The 16,349-nt window shown below is 35.7% G+C and overlaps 1 protein-coding gene across 5 annotated transcripts in view; it reads right to left on the reverse strand.

Moving 5' to 3' along the window:
- LOC106088531 (rapamycin-insensitive companion of mTOR) overlaps positions 1–15,281 on the reverse strand; it is a 163,112-nt gene extending 147,831 nt beyond the window's left edge. For 4 of the 5 annotated variants that reach the window (XM_059367746.1, XM_059367748.1, XM_059367747.1 and 1 more), the window contains exons 1-2: positions 14,731–15,281; positions 656–1,978 (exon numbers count right to left, since the gene is read on the reverse strand). In XM_059367746.1, coding sequence (XP_059223729.1) covers positions 656–704 — 49 coding nt within the window. In that variant the 5' untranslated portion in view covers positions 705–1,978; positions 14,731–15,281. The remainder of the gene's footprint in view (positions 1–655; positions 1,979–14,730) is intronic. The other variant, XM_059367744.1, reaches the window with a different exon arrangement.
- Positions 15,282–16,349: the final 1,068 nt, after the last annotated feature.

Genomic DNA, 16,349 nt, shown 5'->3' on the forward strand with positions numbered 1-16,349 from the left:
GATTTTGACGAAATTTCGACACATATAAGGACGTCAAATAAAAAACTTAATGCTAAAATTTGTAAAGATCGGACCAAAATTGTCTCTTGTACAGCCTTAAAAGACCATATCGGATGAAAGATATATATGGGAACCATACCTAAATCTGTTCCGATTTTGACGAAATTTTGCACACATATGAGGATATCAAATAGAGCACCTCATGCCAAATTTTGTAAAAATCGGACCAAAATTGTAACTTGTACAGCCTTAAAAGACCATATCGGATGAAAGATATATATCGGAGCTATATCTAAATCTGAACCGATTTTGTTCACATTCAATAGCGTTCTACCTTGGGACAAAAAAACAGACAGGAGGACATAGCTTAATCGAATCAGGAAGTGATTCTAAGCCGATCGCTATACTTATCAATGGATCTAGCTTTTCTCCTTCTTAGCGTTGCAAACAAATGCAAAAAATTATAATATCCTGCACCACAGTGGTGGTGTAGATAACTCAAAACAGATAACTCAAAAAGGATTTGTATTGTGTAATGCAATAAAAGCGAATGAGAAAAACTCATACAAATTAAAAAAAAAAATAATAATATTATTATATTATACATAGGTATGAAAGCAAAGTTTCTCAAGGATTATGTAGAACACTCACTCACCTTTGGCACGATATTTGCTACGTTTGCCGTAACGACAACTGTAGGCCATAGCTGCATTAATATGAAAAGTAAGCGAAGGATAACAGCAAGTAGGTAAATTTGTTGTTGTTGTTTTTGTTGAGAACTATATCACAAAACGTTGTTGCTGATGTTAGGCCCTGATGTTAAGGTGATGGTGATGAGAACAACGCTTTGAAAATTATGGTGGTAGAGTAAAATTTTTTGTTAATTTTTAATTTTATTTTTTTTTTCAGATTTCCCTTTCGCACTTTATGATAAATCATATAAATAACGACTTTTGTTAAATGATTAATTTTTTTTGGATTATTCTTTTTTCTCTGGTTTCAACAAAACTGTTTGCTTTTTAGCCAAAAATTTTTTTGTACAAATTATTTAAGGATTATCCTTGGATTTTTTTTTATTAATTTTTCCACCTTGCATGATTTTTTTCACTTAGTTACAAATTTACATATTATTATTTTTTTTTAATAAAGAAAGGAACAATGTGTACTTTTTTCCAAAAACCATAAGGAACACAACACCAAAAAAAAAATTAAAATATGTTTCGCAACATTTTTGTTTTCGATTTATTCAACTCGTATATCGACGATTTCGTTTGGTTAGACACACAATTATTGTGACTTTCATTTGATTAATTTGTTATTTCTTATTTTCTTTATATATAAAATATTTACATACAGTCGTAAGTTAGGTTAGTGGGGTAAGATAACTTTGACAGAGTGTAAGAAGAACGAACGACCGAACGAACCCTTTATGGTTTGTTGCAGCAAAACTGCTTACGCATATTTAGACTCGATTTCTTTTAGAAATTTTTTGATATATCGTCAAATATTTTATAGTTTTATATAAATTCATAAATTTTAACATGTTTTCACTTAAATAGCACATGGGAAAGGAATTAATTTTAACATATTGCTTCTATAATGTTGATGTAATGGATGGAAGGAGGGGCAATGGCAATGTTGCACTCAAGGATAACACTTTTTTCTACTTGTGATATTTCAAAAATACACACACACACATGCACTCTAGTTGGTCATGCATTCGAGAATCGATTTTAGGGATTTTCTTTGAAATTTTTGTTGTTTCCTTTTTCTGAATTTTCGCTCGACACCAACAACAATGTGTGTCAATGTGTCTGAGACATTTTTTTTTTGTAGTGCTTATTGATTGTAACACTCGTAGATGATGATGACGGTGATAATGATGATGATGATATTAAATCTTTAACCTTCGATTATCAGGCCTTAGCTTTTGCTGTTAAAAATTCTATTGCTGGTATCTTTGGTGCACTTGTGTAATCTGAAAAGAGCAGAAAAAGAAAATGGTTAAAATAAAATAAAAATTTATTATAAACACAATTCACAACTTTGGCTTTGGCTATTTCCCCCGATTCATCTCTCATGCCATTTTTTTAACACTAATAAAATTGCATCCACCCTATGGGTATTCTTTTTCAAATGTATCACAAGATAGGTACCCCTTTTTCATCATTCGCTGCCATATTTTGCATTTCATTCACTTGTTATTGAAAAAGAAATATGCAATCAGTTGTAAATATTCAGCTTTTACTCCATTTTCATCAAAAGAAAACTTTGAAATAATGAATGGGGTTGTAAATATTATTTTTCCTTTTTAGTTTCCCCATTAAAACTGAAATTCTACACTTGCCGAGATAAAGATGCTTGAGTATTAATTTTTTTTTGCATTTCTCTCTTCCATTTCCCATTGACATTTGCCAAGACCAAGATGGAGATGGAGAAAAAATGGGAGCAAGCACAGATGTATGGTATAATGAATGCACTACTTACTACTACACATTATAATACATTTGTTTGCACCTCATCTTATATGCCTTATTTTTTACTACATTTTTCTTTTTCCGTGTTTTATCACTCGTTCAACACTTGTCCAGCCATCACTACTACTACGTCGTTCAGAGAAACAGCAGCAGCAGCCGTCGCATAGTATGAGTACTTCCACTATTATCATATGTTGTAGCGGCAACTGGCTAAATGCACTCAGCATTCTTTGAATGTTGTTTTTGTTGTTGCCGAAACCTATACTCAGCTGGTTATTGCAATTTCTCTATTTCGCCTACTCTCTCGTTTCACGAAGTCGTGGCCATACCACGTTCTCTTTGAAATGACAATAGTAAATGAAAACTAGCAAGGAATGCGCAAGAGTTACCAGTTGTAAATATGCCATCAGCCTTGATTAATCAAAGCACACAATTTTCGCAAATCTTCAATTTATGGCTAATAAAATAAATTTTTGACCAAGTAATTCACAACTGTAGATAATTTCCACTGTGGAGTTTTAACAACAATTAAATTTTACCCCAAGAATTTTTATTAATTAATTTATATTTACAGTTGCCAATAATAAATCACTGTTTCGGCAAACTAAATCGCCAGAAACTATTGAAAATCTTTTTAAAAAAGTTTAAACAAATGTGTTTTGCTAGCAAGGACCACAGGAAAAAGGTGACACGAAAGAGTCACTGGGTTATAGTAATTTTAGCACGCTCAACAACATATCTGCAATGTGTTATACTGTTATACGACAGTAGAGTTGCATGTTTTGTCGCTTAAAGGCTGGTACTATGTTAGCTTTACGCAACGAAAATCAATATTTGTTCATGATTACTTTTTTAGATAATAGATTTTGAAGGGAAAAAATTGCTGATTTCATTCGGTAGGGCATTTCCTTATTCGTAGGATTTTAATAATAAAAACGAGTCAAAGAACCAATACTTCAAAATAAAGATGCTATCTTTAAATTTAATTTTCAATTTACTAACGGACATTGGTTAGGTAAGGCCACTATGGACATACACCTAAGCCAGTAATCGGCTTGTTGTGCGCTCTAAAAACTATAAAGTAACCTCTAAAAAGAAAATTTTAATTGTTTTCCATACCACTCCCCTAAGTTGGTTCATGTCTGATATTGTGTCTCCACCTAAGTGCCGATATCTGTTAGACGCGAAAGCAGGGCAATTACAAACGAAATGCTCCAACGTCGCATCATCTTCCCTGCATACCCTACACATGCTATCACTTGCCGCACCGATTTTACATAAGTGAGCTCGTAGTCCTATGTGTCCCGTTATGATACCAATAGCTATACTGACCTCCTTCTTGCTCCTCCTTTGGGATCCCCCCATAGGATTTTCGCTGTTCCATAATGTTGCATGCGCATTTGTCGCCCACTCCCTTAACTCGAACTGCGTCGACCCGAAGGGCTTCGGGTTAGCCAAGTTTATTGACATCAATCCTCTGGCCTTCATTTCCCCTTACTCCGTCGGCCCTTTCATTTCCCCTTGCTCCGTTATGGCCCGGCACCCAAACGATGCGGATTTTGCCATTCTCAGAGAAGGCGTTAATCTTCTCACACTGCAAGACTTATGGCAATAGTACTGTTGGTGAAGATGTTCACACATCTTTTACAACAGAAAAATTTTCAACGGTGGTTATCCCGTTACTAATGCTTCGTTGAACTTAAATATTAATCGGACCGCACTCAATAGATATGAGAGAAATATGAACCCATTTTCAATCTGCAACGACCTACATCGAAAAAGTATCTGTGCAAAAGTTGAAGCCGATTGCTTTATTATTTTATAATACGTTCATTGGTAATTTTTTGTTTTATTGACTTCGTTGGCTACCAATGTCCTCTCAGGAAGACATTTAGCTACAGACATCCCAACTAACATATATTCTCGAACTAACTAGCAAAAGCAAATTTTGCCCATGAACATTCCACTAAGGAACAGGGGCTAACTTCTCACATATCAATGAGTGCAGTACGATTCAAGTTTAAGCTCAATGATAAGTGGCCCCTTGTTATAGCCGAGTCCGAACGGCGTGCCGCAGTGCGACACCTCTTTGGAGAGAAGTTTTTACATGGCATAGTACTTCACAAATGTTACCAGCATTAGGAAGGGAAACCACCGCTTAAAAATGCCTTTTCTGGTGGTCTCGCCAGAATTCGAACCCGGGCGTTCAGCGTCATAAGCGGACATGCTAACCTCTGCCCTACGGTGGCGAACTAACGAATTGCGAATAGAAAAATAAAAAAAGTTAACACAACTCAGTGAAATTTCAGTGAATTCGGGCAATGAATGCGGCTTTAAAGACAAATTCGTTCACAAATTCATCGAAACTATCTGTTTTCTTCCCTTTAAAATAACAGCTGATTTCGCCGAGTGGCTAAATGTTAGTTATCCTGTCCTAAATAATTCATTTCGACTCACATCGGTTAGTACTGATTCCCAAAGTATGCTGTTGTTTTCAAGTTTCGCATGTTCAGTCATCCTCCAATGGATGCTTGTCAAGGCTTGTTTAAGGAAATTAGAATTGTTTACCAGACATCACTGTGCAAGGCAAAGCGCCTTACTCACTCACTGCAGAGAGCATACACATTCTCTATCTCTCTCTCTCCACCTATCTTAGTACAATAGACTATAAGGGTTGCCGTATTGTACTTTTCCAATAACAATTAATCTTCAAAGATGTAACAAAATAAATTCCAGAATAATTTTTTTTAAATGATATAAAAATCATTAACAATAACATATAAAAAATCAAATACAAAATAAAACAAATAAATTGATAAATTGACGTTTATAGCCGAGCTCTTTCGGTAGCTTTATATATACTACCGGTGCACATATACTACCGGTTTCAACGCCACGAATACTTTTGAAAGCTAGGAAAGGACTAAGGACTTGGGAGATTTTATAGTTATATATTTCCCACCTTTTATTATTATCAACATTTTGTCTCAACTATAGAGGAATATGTCTCCTTACCATGGCATAAAAAATTATATTGGCGGTATTGTGTGAGAGAATGAGGTCTTAAATTTATGGGATAATAGGGTCCTCTCATATTTTTGGACATAATGAGTTATGGTCGTGTATCATATTGTATGCTAAACCAAACACTACATCTACATGAAGATCAGGCAGAAGCATTGCAAAAGCTACCAATGCATCCAGAAAAAGTCATGGTTTGGTGCGGTTTATGGGCTGGTGGCATCATTGCACCGTACTTCTTTAAATATGTGGTACGCGTACCAATGGACTTATTAAGAGGCGAGTTCGGTGAACATTTTATTTTACCCATTTAGATTATTTGTTGTGGGGCTATGTTAAAGCTAATGTCTATAGAGACATGCCCGCTTCAATTGACGCATTTGAAGACAACATTGAGATACCGGCCGAAATGTTGGAAAGGGTATGCCAACATTGGACTAAGCGTATGGACGATTTGAGGCGCAGTTACGGTCAACATTTGCATAAATAATCTTCAAACATTAAATTATGTGGATGACGCAGTCTGATTTAAGGGATCAATATCAAGAACGTCAAGATATTAGCCTAAGAACCTAACTACAAAAGAAGATATACATAATTAACATCCCAACTGACGAACGTATGAACTACAAAACGGATACAGACCACAGTGCACCAATATATAGAAACTTAATACAAAAATATAAGTAATAGACAGTAAGCTTCAGTCATTCTTGTGTGGTGTAAGAAATAAGTTAAAAGTTAAATTTTAGTCAAATTTATGTTTTTGTTTCAGTGCTTTTGTTAAATTAAAATAAAAAACGCCGACATCTGTTTCGCGAAAGTTGTCAAATACACACACACGTCAAACATTCATGTGCGGAATAGAAGAAAACTAGTTTTCTTACAATATCATGCAAATAAAAGCAGAAAAATGTGACTTAAGAGCCAATTTTTTGGCAGGTAAGCGAATCTGATAGCTAGTTTGTTATCGCTGTTATTCACATTAAAGGTAAGTGCGAATTTCTCTTTGCTGACACTAAAAAAAAGCATGTTTTGGCATTCAAAAGTAATGTATTCAATTTTCACCAAAATGTCTTAATCCGCAAAATATTGTAATAGTTTTATCTTAGAAAAATGTCTTTTAAAATAAAATTTTGACAAAATAATCTTTGAAATGCTAAGTTTTGACATATTTTTCTTAAAAATAAAATTTTGGCTGTACTATGAAAATAAAATTTTTACAAACTTTGCAATGCAATATTTTTTATTTAATGCAAATATTTTTTTATGGTTTATAACAATTTATCCCAGACACAAAGATTTTTATTTGCTTATTTATTGAATTTTTATATAAATTTAACATAATTATTTAAATTTGTTCAATAAGTATCTGCCAATAAAAACCGAATAAAGGTACCTCTCACCGAATTCGAGCTAGACAAAAATGACATTTCAAATCAAAACCGTCGATTTATTGTGATAATTTTTTTAAGTTTGAGCATGCGGCAACCCTGCCAGCTCTGCTTCTACAGATAGTGTTGTATTTATTACAATAACTGGAATAGTTAAAGTTATTCACTGAATTTACCTAACGGTAAACAAATATTCATATACGCTATAACTTTTGAAAATTACTAAAAAACATAACCAAAAGTTTAAAATATGAACATACGCATATTCTAGCATACATAGCCATAGAACTAATCTATGTGCAGATGTATGAGAAAATTCATTTGTGTGTAGTTGAGAATTGTAATAAACCAACAACTACAATGACAACAACTACCAATAGTAGTACTCACATTTCTATGACATACTACTGACATCGTAATGAATGATGACTCCAGATTGTGATAGCTTCCATGATGTTTGTATCGTATTGTAGAGTCAGTCAGTCGCTGGCGGTATGCTATGCGTATAGTAAAACCATAAAACAACAACAATGGCAGCAGCAAAATGATGTGTTTTGAGGGTTGATTTCAGCCGCTGGTTTTGTTAGATTTTATTGTAGTGTGTTGTTATTGCACATTCTCATCGTTGTCGTACAGTTGTACTTTATGGTTCATCTGACTTTAAGTTTAAACTGAAGTTAGGTTCCGTGCATTTTTGGCTTGTTTTTTCTATTTGTCACAAATTTGGATATGCCTCTTTTTGTAACATAGGATGAGAGTCTATCATTATGTAATGGTCCAGGGTGAGTTTTATAAAAAAAATGTTTTGACAAAACTCCCATTTTTTGTCACGACACAAAAATATTCACTATAATGAAAAGCTTTGACAATTGGCTTTTTTAATATAACGGTTCTGATTGCAAAAACAGGTTTTAACAATTTGACATATCCGCAAAGCAAAAATGAAGAGGGCTGCTGCATTGCAGCATACGCCTTGGCCGATGGTAGCTTCGACGGGGATACCACAGAATCAATCCGTGATAATTGTATAGCATGCATACCGTCTTGTCAGAATGGGTTCTGCATAGCACATAACCCGTCAGAAGAATAAAAATACAGCAGAAGCCGATGTGTTGCCGGCTAAACTATAAGAGACGGAAGACTGTGGGCCAACTACAGAGGAATAAGCCTCCACCTCATTGCCTACAAAATGCTTTTGTGCGTACTATGTGACAGATTAAAATCTAAGTCAACGACATAACTGGGCCCCATCCGTGCATCTTAAGTCCTGGTAAATCAACCAGACGGGGTTATCGTGTGATCTCTTTAGCACCCTACTAAAGAAGATAAGGTGTGTAAATAGGTATGTCCAGGGTTACCGTTGAGATTATCAAAAGGTCGCACAAAAAGTCGATTGTTCTTTAAAAAGTCGCTCAAAAAACAAGTTTTCTCAAAAAATAGTCTCACATTGATTATTAAACAGTTTACAAAAGGATATAAATAAATAATCAAGTAGTAGTTGGGACAATCGTGGGCTTTAGAAACGCCTACCAAAGTGAAGAAATGTCCAAACTGGATTAAAAGAATTCCAGTTTTCAGAAATATTTGTTGATAAATGGGCTTGTTACGTTTCTATAATTGAAAATTTATCTATATTTAAATTGATGGAATATAAATTTAAACCGATGTCTATACTTAGCAGGGTAACATTATCTGACACTAGATCATCGGTAAAAATAGGGAAGAAGACTCCGAAGGATTCAGCACCATACAACGAGTCAATGTGTTATTTGATTTCTTACCTTTACCTCTTTGCCTACGAATCGAACCAGAAAGTCATATGAATAACATCTGGCGGGTCACAAAGACAGAAACAGAGCAATTCCATGGCAGCCGGTTGTGCGTACCGGATTGACGCCATGAAGTCCTTCGTCGGCAAGGGCTGCCGCCTCTGTGTACAACGCACTGCAACAACAATAGAAACAGTGAGCGGAGACGAACAGAGTAAAAAAAAACCACAATACAGAAGCGCTTTGGGTTTTTTTTTATTCAATTAAAAATAATTTTCTGCAAATTTTATAAAAGTCGATCTTTTGCAGAAAAAGTTGTATATATAAGCAAAAAGTCGCAAAAACGTGTACATTTCAAAAGGTCGCAAAAAAGTTATTTGACTACAAAAATGTCGAAAATTCCAATTTTAGTCGCACAACGGCAACACTGCGTATGCCATACAAAGAGGATTGAAATAACAGAGAATTTTTTGTGATCTCAAAATGTTACTGCAAATGTAAAGTAAATCTGGCAAACTATCGATAATCGCAACATTCGATATTTTCGATAGGTTTAATAGTAAATATCGATACTATCGTTAATTTCCCATTGCACGAAAATGAGAAGTAAAAATCAGGAGATCGATTTATATAGAAGCCATATGCACAATGCAATTCACAGACCAAATAAAACCAAGGTTAATAAAGTCAGTTGCAAGTCATGAGAGAAATCATTGTACATAATATTTGTCTAATGGGATGAAAATTGCGCCCTCTATAGGCGCAATGTATCTTAAAGGATGCATTCAGTGTCGGATTGCTTATTTTTGTTTAGTTTTGCAAAAAAATTCAACTTTTGCGATAGTATCCATCGTAAAAATATCTATCGACATTCAGTCAAAAAGATAGTGCCATTGATATTTTGCCAGAAATCATTGTACATAATGTTTGTCTAATGGGTTGAAAATTGCGCCCTCTATAGGCGCAAAGTATCTTTAAGGATACATTCAGTGTCGGATTGCTTATTTTTGTTTAGTTTTGCAAAAAATTCAACTTTTGCGATAGTATCCATCGTATAAATATCAATCGATATTCAGTCAAAAAGATAGTGCCATTGATATTTTGCCAGATTTAGATTAAAGGTGTCGGTAATTATTTTATTTTTCTTTAAAGCAAGCAGTTTTGCCGAATAAAAATTAAAAAAGAAAATTTACAGCTAAAAGAAAAGAAATAAAAGAAAGAAAGCACACATATTAGAAGTTACGACTGCCGAAACCCTGCGTACTTGCATTACGCCATAGTTTCCTTCACGGGAAAGATAATAATACATGTTTGGAAAATGCAAACGTCGCAAACTGCATGCCATAGAGAACAAAATTCTGCTTGTGGCATGTTCTTAGAAAATTCTCATTTATCTGTATTCACAAGAGCCACCACCAACCAGTCTATGTGCGAATTTCAAATTCTTTATCTATATATAATTTATCTATGGTACTATTCCCAGAACATGCTGCTCGCCGTTTGCCGACGACATTTGTATTATGGGCCGGTCATCGGGAACAGTAACTGCAGAAGAAGGTCTAACGAAGAGTTTCTTCAAGCGTAAACAATGTACTGCACTTAAAATAAGAAACCGAATGCAGTCACGAACTTTCAGCGATATCGGGGGGAAGGTCTCAATGAATTTCATCATTTGAATCCATAGTGGCATTATCGGGCTACATCGATTTATTGTGATAATTTTTTTAAGTTTGAGCATGCGGCAACCCTGCCAGCTCTGCTTCTACAGATAGTGTTGTATTTATTACAATAACTGGAATAGTTAAAGTTATTCACTGAATTTACCTAACGGTAAACAAGTATTCATATACGCTATAACTTTTGAAAATTAAAAATTGAATTGAATTGATAGTGGCATTATCGGGCTACATCTTAACGTGAGCTCTCGGGCAATTTATTCTAATGTTTCAATTTCAGTGTACAACACACTACTACAACAACAACAATGTCAGGTTCATACTCTACACTTGAAACTGTTTTATTTATGTTCTACATGATCATAAACAGGCTACCAGGTTGCCTGACTCAAAATTTGAATGTCAGATTCGTAGTCTACTCTCAAATACCTTGATGTTGAAGCCTATACTATTTTCATGATGAAATTATATTTCCCAGTTGGCCAACCCTCGAAAACGTGACTTCATATTTCAATCCAGGCACGGGATAACTATGAGAACCACACAGACTGGAACTTTGAGCTCCGATCTGTGTGGTGTTCATTGTTTATCACCAGAAGCTTAGGTGCGTGCTTCCGGGCGCGTCCACTAGTTGCGGATAATGGAATGCTCCATACGGAATAGCTGCAATTGCAGTCGCGCGCAATCAGCGGAGAGTCTCTGTGAGAGGCCGGGTGGGGTTGGCTCTTGCATAAATACTGAGTGCCTATGATGCTCGATATAACAAGGCGATTTGTTGGCGCCTTTAAATAATCAATGGCCATAATGATATCGCGGCGATCGGTCCTTTGGATCAGAACCAGCTTGCTCATCCATAGGAGCTAGATGAGGATCGCCATCTCCACATATAAACATGTGGCTACAACAACAACAACAGCATATTCCATTTTCAGGTTTTCTGCCTGTTAGGAAGAAGATCATTAAATTTAACAATCTTTGTTTCCCATTCGAGACGAGCTCAATGATCTGAGCTTTTCTTTGCTAATAGAAAAGTAAAGCCAAAGGCAGCAACACACACCAACCACTATGGGATGCGTTTCTTTCTTGGTTAGAAGACTTTTCTACCATATTAGGTGGGATGGCTTCAAGGGTCTTGCGTTGGTATGTTGTATTTGAGTCGTATTTGTTGCGAGAACGCCTCTATGATACAACTACCACATTAACCACGCTTGACAACCATGTCTATTAGCTGTACATTTAATGTAACTTCTTACTATACTTCTTAAATCCTGTGGAGTGCAACAGCACCATGATAGCGAGGATGACCCCCAAACATTTGAAGCCATATTTCTGTTTCGTTCGTTCGTTCTACCTTTCATTATGATCTCGCAACTTGTCCCCTTAGGTGGTAATGGACTCCACCAATTAATGTAGACAAAAATACTGCGCAGCCTTCTCTTGTTACCTCGCTGTAACTTTTCAAACTATCCTCCAAGAATTTCTTTCATTTAATCCATTTATGCAAAAGGTTCCCTAATAACATTTTATGGCAAACAAATATATATTTTAAAAATTATTTTTTTATATATGTTTCCACCAGCTGTTAATGTAAAATATTGATTTCTTTAACGTACCATTGGCTTAAGGCCTGGCTATGCTCTCGTAAATGTAGAACATATGTATCGTGAATGTAAAGAGGCAATTATGTTTATTACAAAACGTAGCATTTGACATTCCAAACGAAACAATTTTTTTTAACAAAAAATGACTTGAAGTTAAGAGAGGGTCTGACGTCGATGAAGCTTAGGCATAACTCCAGGGCATGCGGAGAAGACGGCCCTCCACGCAGTGATGCCAGAACTTGAGACGTCTCCCCAACTGAAGGAGTACGCGATGGCGACCTTCTCGAGGGCTATTGAGAGGGCAATTAACAACGAGGAGATGGGTCGACAGTCACCGGCCTGTGCCGCGCGGAGAAACAGAATACGGCCAAGTTTCCCTTCTGGGCAGTATGGATGCGGTGGGCAGACCGAGGAGGGTTTCAAGAGACAGGGGTTGGATTGGGCCTAAACTACGACACACACAACATTTTAGGGCCCTATCCTATGGTGGAGGGTATAAAAACATCAATGCACAGACCGTATAAAACTAAATTTAATAAAGTCAGTTGGAAGTCATGAGAGTAATCATTTCACACAATTTTAGCCTAATCGGAAGAAAATTGCGCCCTTTCAATACATTCAGTGTCGGTTCGTTTGTTTTTTGTTCAATTTGCAAAAAAAAAATTAACATTGCCAAAAGTATCGATAGGAAAAATATCAATAGATATTCAGGCAAAAAATGAAATATTGATAGTATCGACTTGCACTATCGAAATTTTGCCAGCTCTAATCTATAGTTCCACAGCAATAATTTTTAATTCACAACTCACTAAATGTTCTTTAGTTCTGTTTGTATTGCTAACATGGCTACCAATAAAATTTTCAAAATCTTTATGTGAACCATCATCTTCGGATTTCATGCCATCTTTTGTCATTATACTTGTGCCTCGGATTAGGGTTCCGAGATGGTAAAATTCTCTTCCTATTCCTTCTAATTCGTTCAACTAGCCTATCTGCTCAATAAAATGTTTTTCTCTTACTTTATCTTCGGAATCTCTGTCAAATTTCATATTATTCTTGAGCTACTAGAAGTCATTTTCACAACCTTCCGGCACGGGATAGCTGTAAGCACCACGCAGGCTGCAACATTGAGGTCCGAGCTGTGTGGTGTTCATTGCTTTCACGAGAAGCTAAGCTGCGAGCTAACGGGCGCGTCAATAGGTTGCGGATAGTGGAATATGGAGTAGCTGCAACGCATACAATCAGCGGTATCAAGCGAAGAGTCTCAGTGAGAGGCCGGGCGGCACCGGTTCTTGTACAAATACCGAGTACCTATGGTGCTCGAAAGGACAAGGCGAGTTATTGGCGCCTTCAAATAACCAATTGACACATTGTTCCCGCGGCGATTGGTCCTTTGGACCGGAACGAGCTTATTCACACAGAAGCTTGACGAGGATCGCCACCTTCACTTGAAAATGTGGCTACAACATTTTCGTTACCTATCTCTTCATAGAGATTGAGATAATTAACTTCTGGGCCGCTATAATGCGATCCAAAGCCCCTCATTATTACAACTTACATGATCAACATTTTCATCCGAATACTAATCCTCTTCAGAATCACATTTGGAAGTTATTTGCTCATACTTCGATTGCATTCCCAGCAAAATTTCTCTTTTGCACGGCTCATATGTATTTGCTACATTTTTTAAGGTCTTAAGATGTTGATTTTTGTGTGTTGTTTTTCTTGAAGAGCTCGTGGAATGTTTTTTTAAACATTTTCCAATCCGCTTTTCTCCTATTACAATAACAGTTCATTCTTTTATATGGATAAAACAACACTTTATTATATGACAAAGCCTCTGCTCTCCCTTTCTCTCTCTCTCTCTCCCTCTCTCATTCTCACTGTCACTCTCTTAGTTAACAAATTTGACTTTGTCACACAAATTACATTAAACAGCAATATTCCTCACTTTAAATAAGCCAATGTTGAAGCTGATGATGTATGGCTTGGTCTTGGTCAAGAGACATGAATCCATTTACTTATTACCAATTAGAAATAATATCTGGTGATTCGAATTAACATAGATTCGTCCGTATATAAATCACCCGATGTGTTTAATTTTTGGCCATGGTTTAATTATAGAAAAAAAAACAAACAAAAATAGCTTTGTTTAACAGAAATTGCCTTAAAAGGCTAACATATAGATATATTACAATCTTAAGTCCATATTACATATGGTCCAACGCTTTGTTGTTGTTATTGTCCTCCTCATTCCCTGGGAATGGAGCAAAACAATGCAATGACGTTGGCTTTAATCACAGAAAATATAAAAAAAAAATTGTCACTTTTCTAATACTACGATAGCGTCTGGTAGACAAAAACACCACATTTTTCCACCTCCTATGGTATGGATGGACCCCATTCATGCAAGTGATAACAATTCGGCGAAACTATAATAAATCGCACAAAAATTCTCTAAAGACAACGAATTCACACATCAGACAAAACTCAAGCATATACATTGCTGCTTATGCTGTTTTGTAAGAAAAACACAACAGAATATCTTTCGTCGTTGGTTATATATCTCACAAAACGCAAAACAAAAAAAAATATCATTATTTGGCAGATAGTGGTGGGGCAGCAGCCGTCGCCAGACTTACTTCTTTGGGGTTGGCCAATAAAACACTAAACAAAAGCTAATGCCTTAAAATTGTAAATAGCTTTGTAATTCGTTGCAAAAGCAAAAAATCAGACATCTATGACCAATGTTTACAATAGAAAATTTCTAGCCACTTTTTTTTTCCACTTACCACCATTACCAAAATAACTCGGTTCCAGTTTTCTTTTTTGTCACTTTGTTGTGCGTCCACCCGCGAACTAAAGAAGACACCCAAAATAACCAACTCATCCGCTTCACTTGGTGCGTAGTTTACAAAATACTTGTATTGTAATAAATATATTTTCTTTTATTCACGCTTTGCCTTTTTTCATTCACGTATCACTTTTTCCGACCGATTTCGTTAGAATTTTTGCGTTTTAATTTAATTTCAGGAGCAAGCGAGCAAACACCAGCGAAAAGAAAAAAATTATATTTTGTAGATGATTATGACATTTAAGTGTCAATACGAAAACCTTGCTTTACCGATTACCCGTTGCCGTAAAATAATCGTATAGAAGTGAATTTCACAACACTACAAATTTTTTCTCCAACTTATTTTCTTTTTCTTATCAAAATCTTGTTCTATTTTTCATTTCGCAAAGTATTTAATATTTTTTCGAAATTTTTCGTTAAACTCACACTGCGAATTCTACCATTGGTCGGTCTTTTTTTTGCGGCAATTCTACCCGTTGCAGAAATTTTGTTACGATTTGTTTGTGTACCTCACGATTGGAATGACATTTCCTTATGCATGACATTTCGGCTGTGTTCATGTCGAAGCCTAATTTTTTGCGTGTGGAACGTTTTTATCGCAGATTGAACAATGTTAAATTAAGGCTAGTACTGTGTTCACTTTTCTCGACATGAGCAGAGAATATGCGAGAAAGAATATAACAACATAGAGAATGCAAACCAAAATCTGTCATCTTAATACCTTCAAACCTGGCCTGCTGTTAACAGCTGTTCGTGTGAGACCACTTCTTTAAATCCATTTCCTATGTCATTGCCCGGCTTTCCCGGCTACCATACATCGGTAGTTAGGTGGGGACAAGTGGTATGAAAAACAATTAGGGGTTTGAAAGTAGCACGGAATTCTTCTCTTAGATTTCCTTTTCGAGGTTCATGTGATTATGATATTTTCCTAAAGATTTTCGCAACTATTCCGAAAATTGAACAGAATACTCTGCTTGAAGCTGAGTATTCTGCTAAGCTTTTCCAGCTGAATGCCATTTTCGACAAAGAGGTAGTGTCATTAGGACAACAACAAAAATCTACCCCCAACAAAACAACCTTGATTGGCAAGTGCCGTAAATTTAAATGTCAAAGTGGTTTTTGAAATAAACATTGTTTTACAACTTATCATTTACATATGTATTTTATATTTGTATTTTCATCATTATAACACTGCTTTGTTGCTTATATGTGGAATATCGGATCAAATAGAACATCTTTTTAAGAAAAATTTAGATTTATTGCAAAATCAAAACAGCTGTTTGCATGACCTCACCTTATTAGTGCATCCTGGATGAATGCATTAATTCTTTGTTTACATTATCTCCAATTTTATGAAATTTTCATTCAACAGATTTGACATCCTTAATGATGTTCATGGGGCCTATCCACTTTTTGTTTTCGCAAGTGACCTAACCTTCTACTAGTGAATCCCGCTTAAAACCGTTGCCGACATCATGTTTGGTGCAACTCTGAATTTGAGTATATTACTAGTTCACATTATTTTTCGTTGTTTGTGTGAGTTATGACTCTTAACTA

This window comes from Stomoxys calcitrans, chromosome 4, assembly GCF_963082655.1.
Source record: "Stomoxys calcitrans chromosome 4, idStoCalc2.1, whole genome shotgun sequence".
Lineage (NCBI taxonomy): Eukaryota > Metazoa > Arthropoda > Insecta > Diptera > Muscidae > Stomoxys > Stomoxys calcitrans.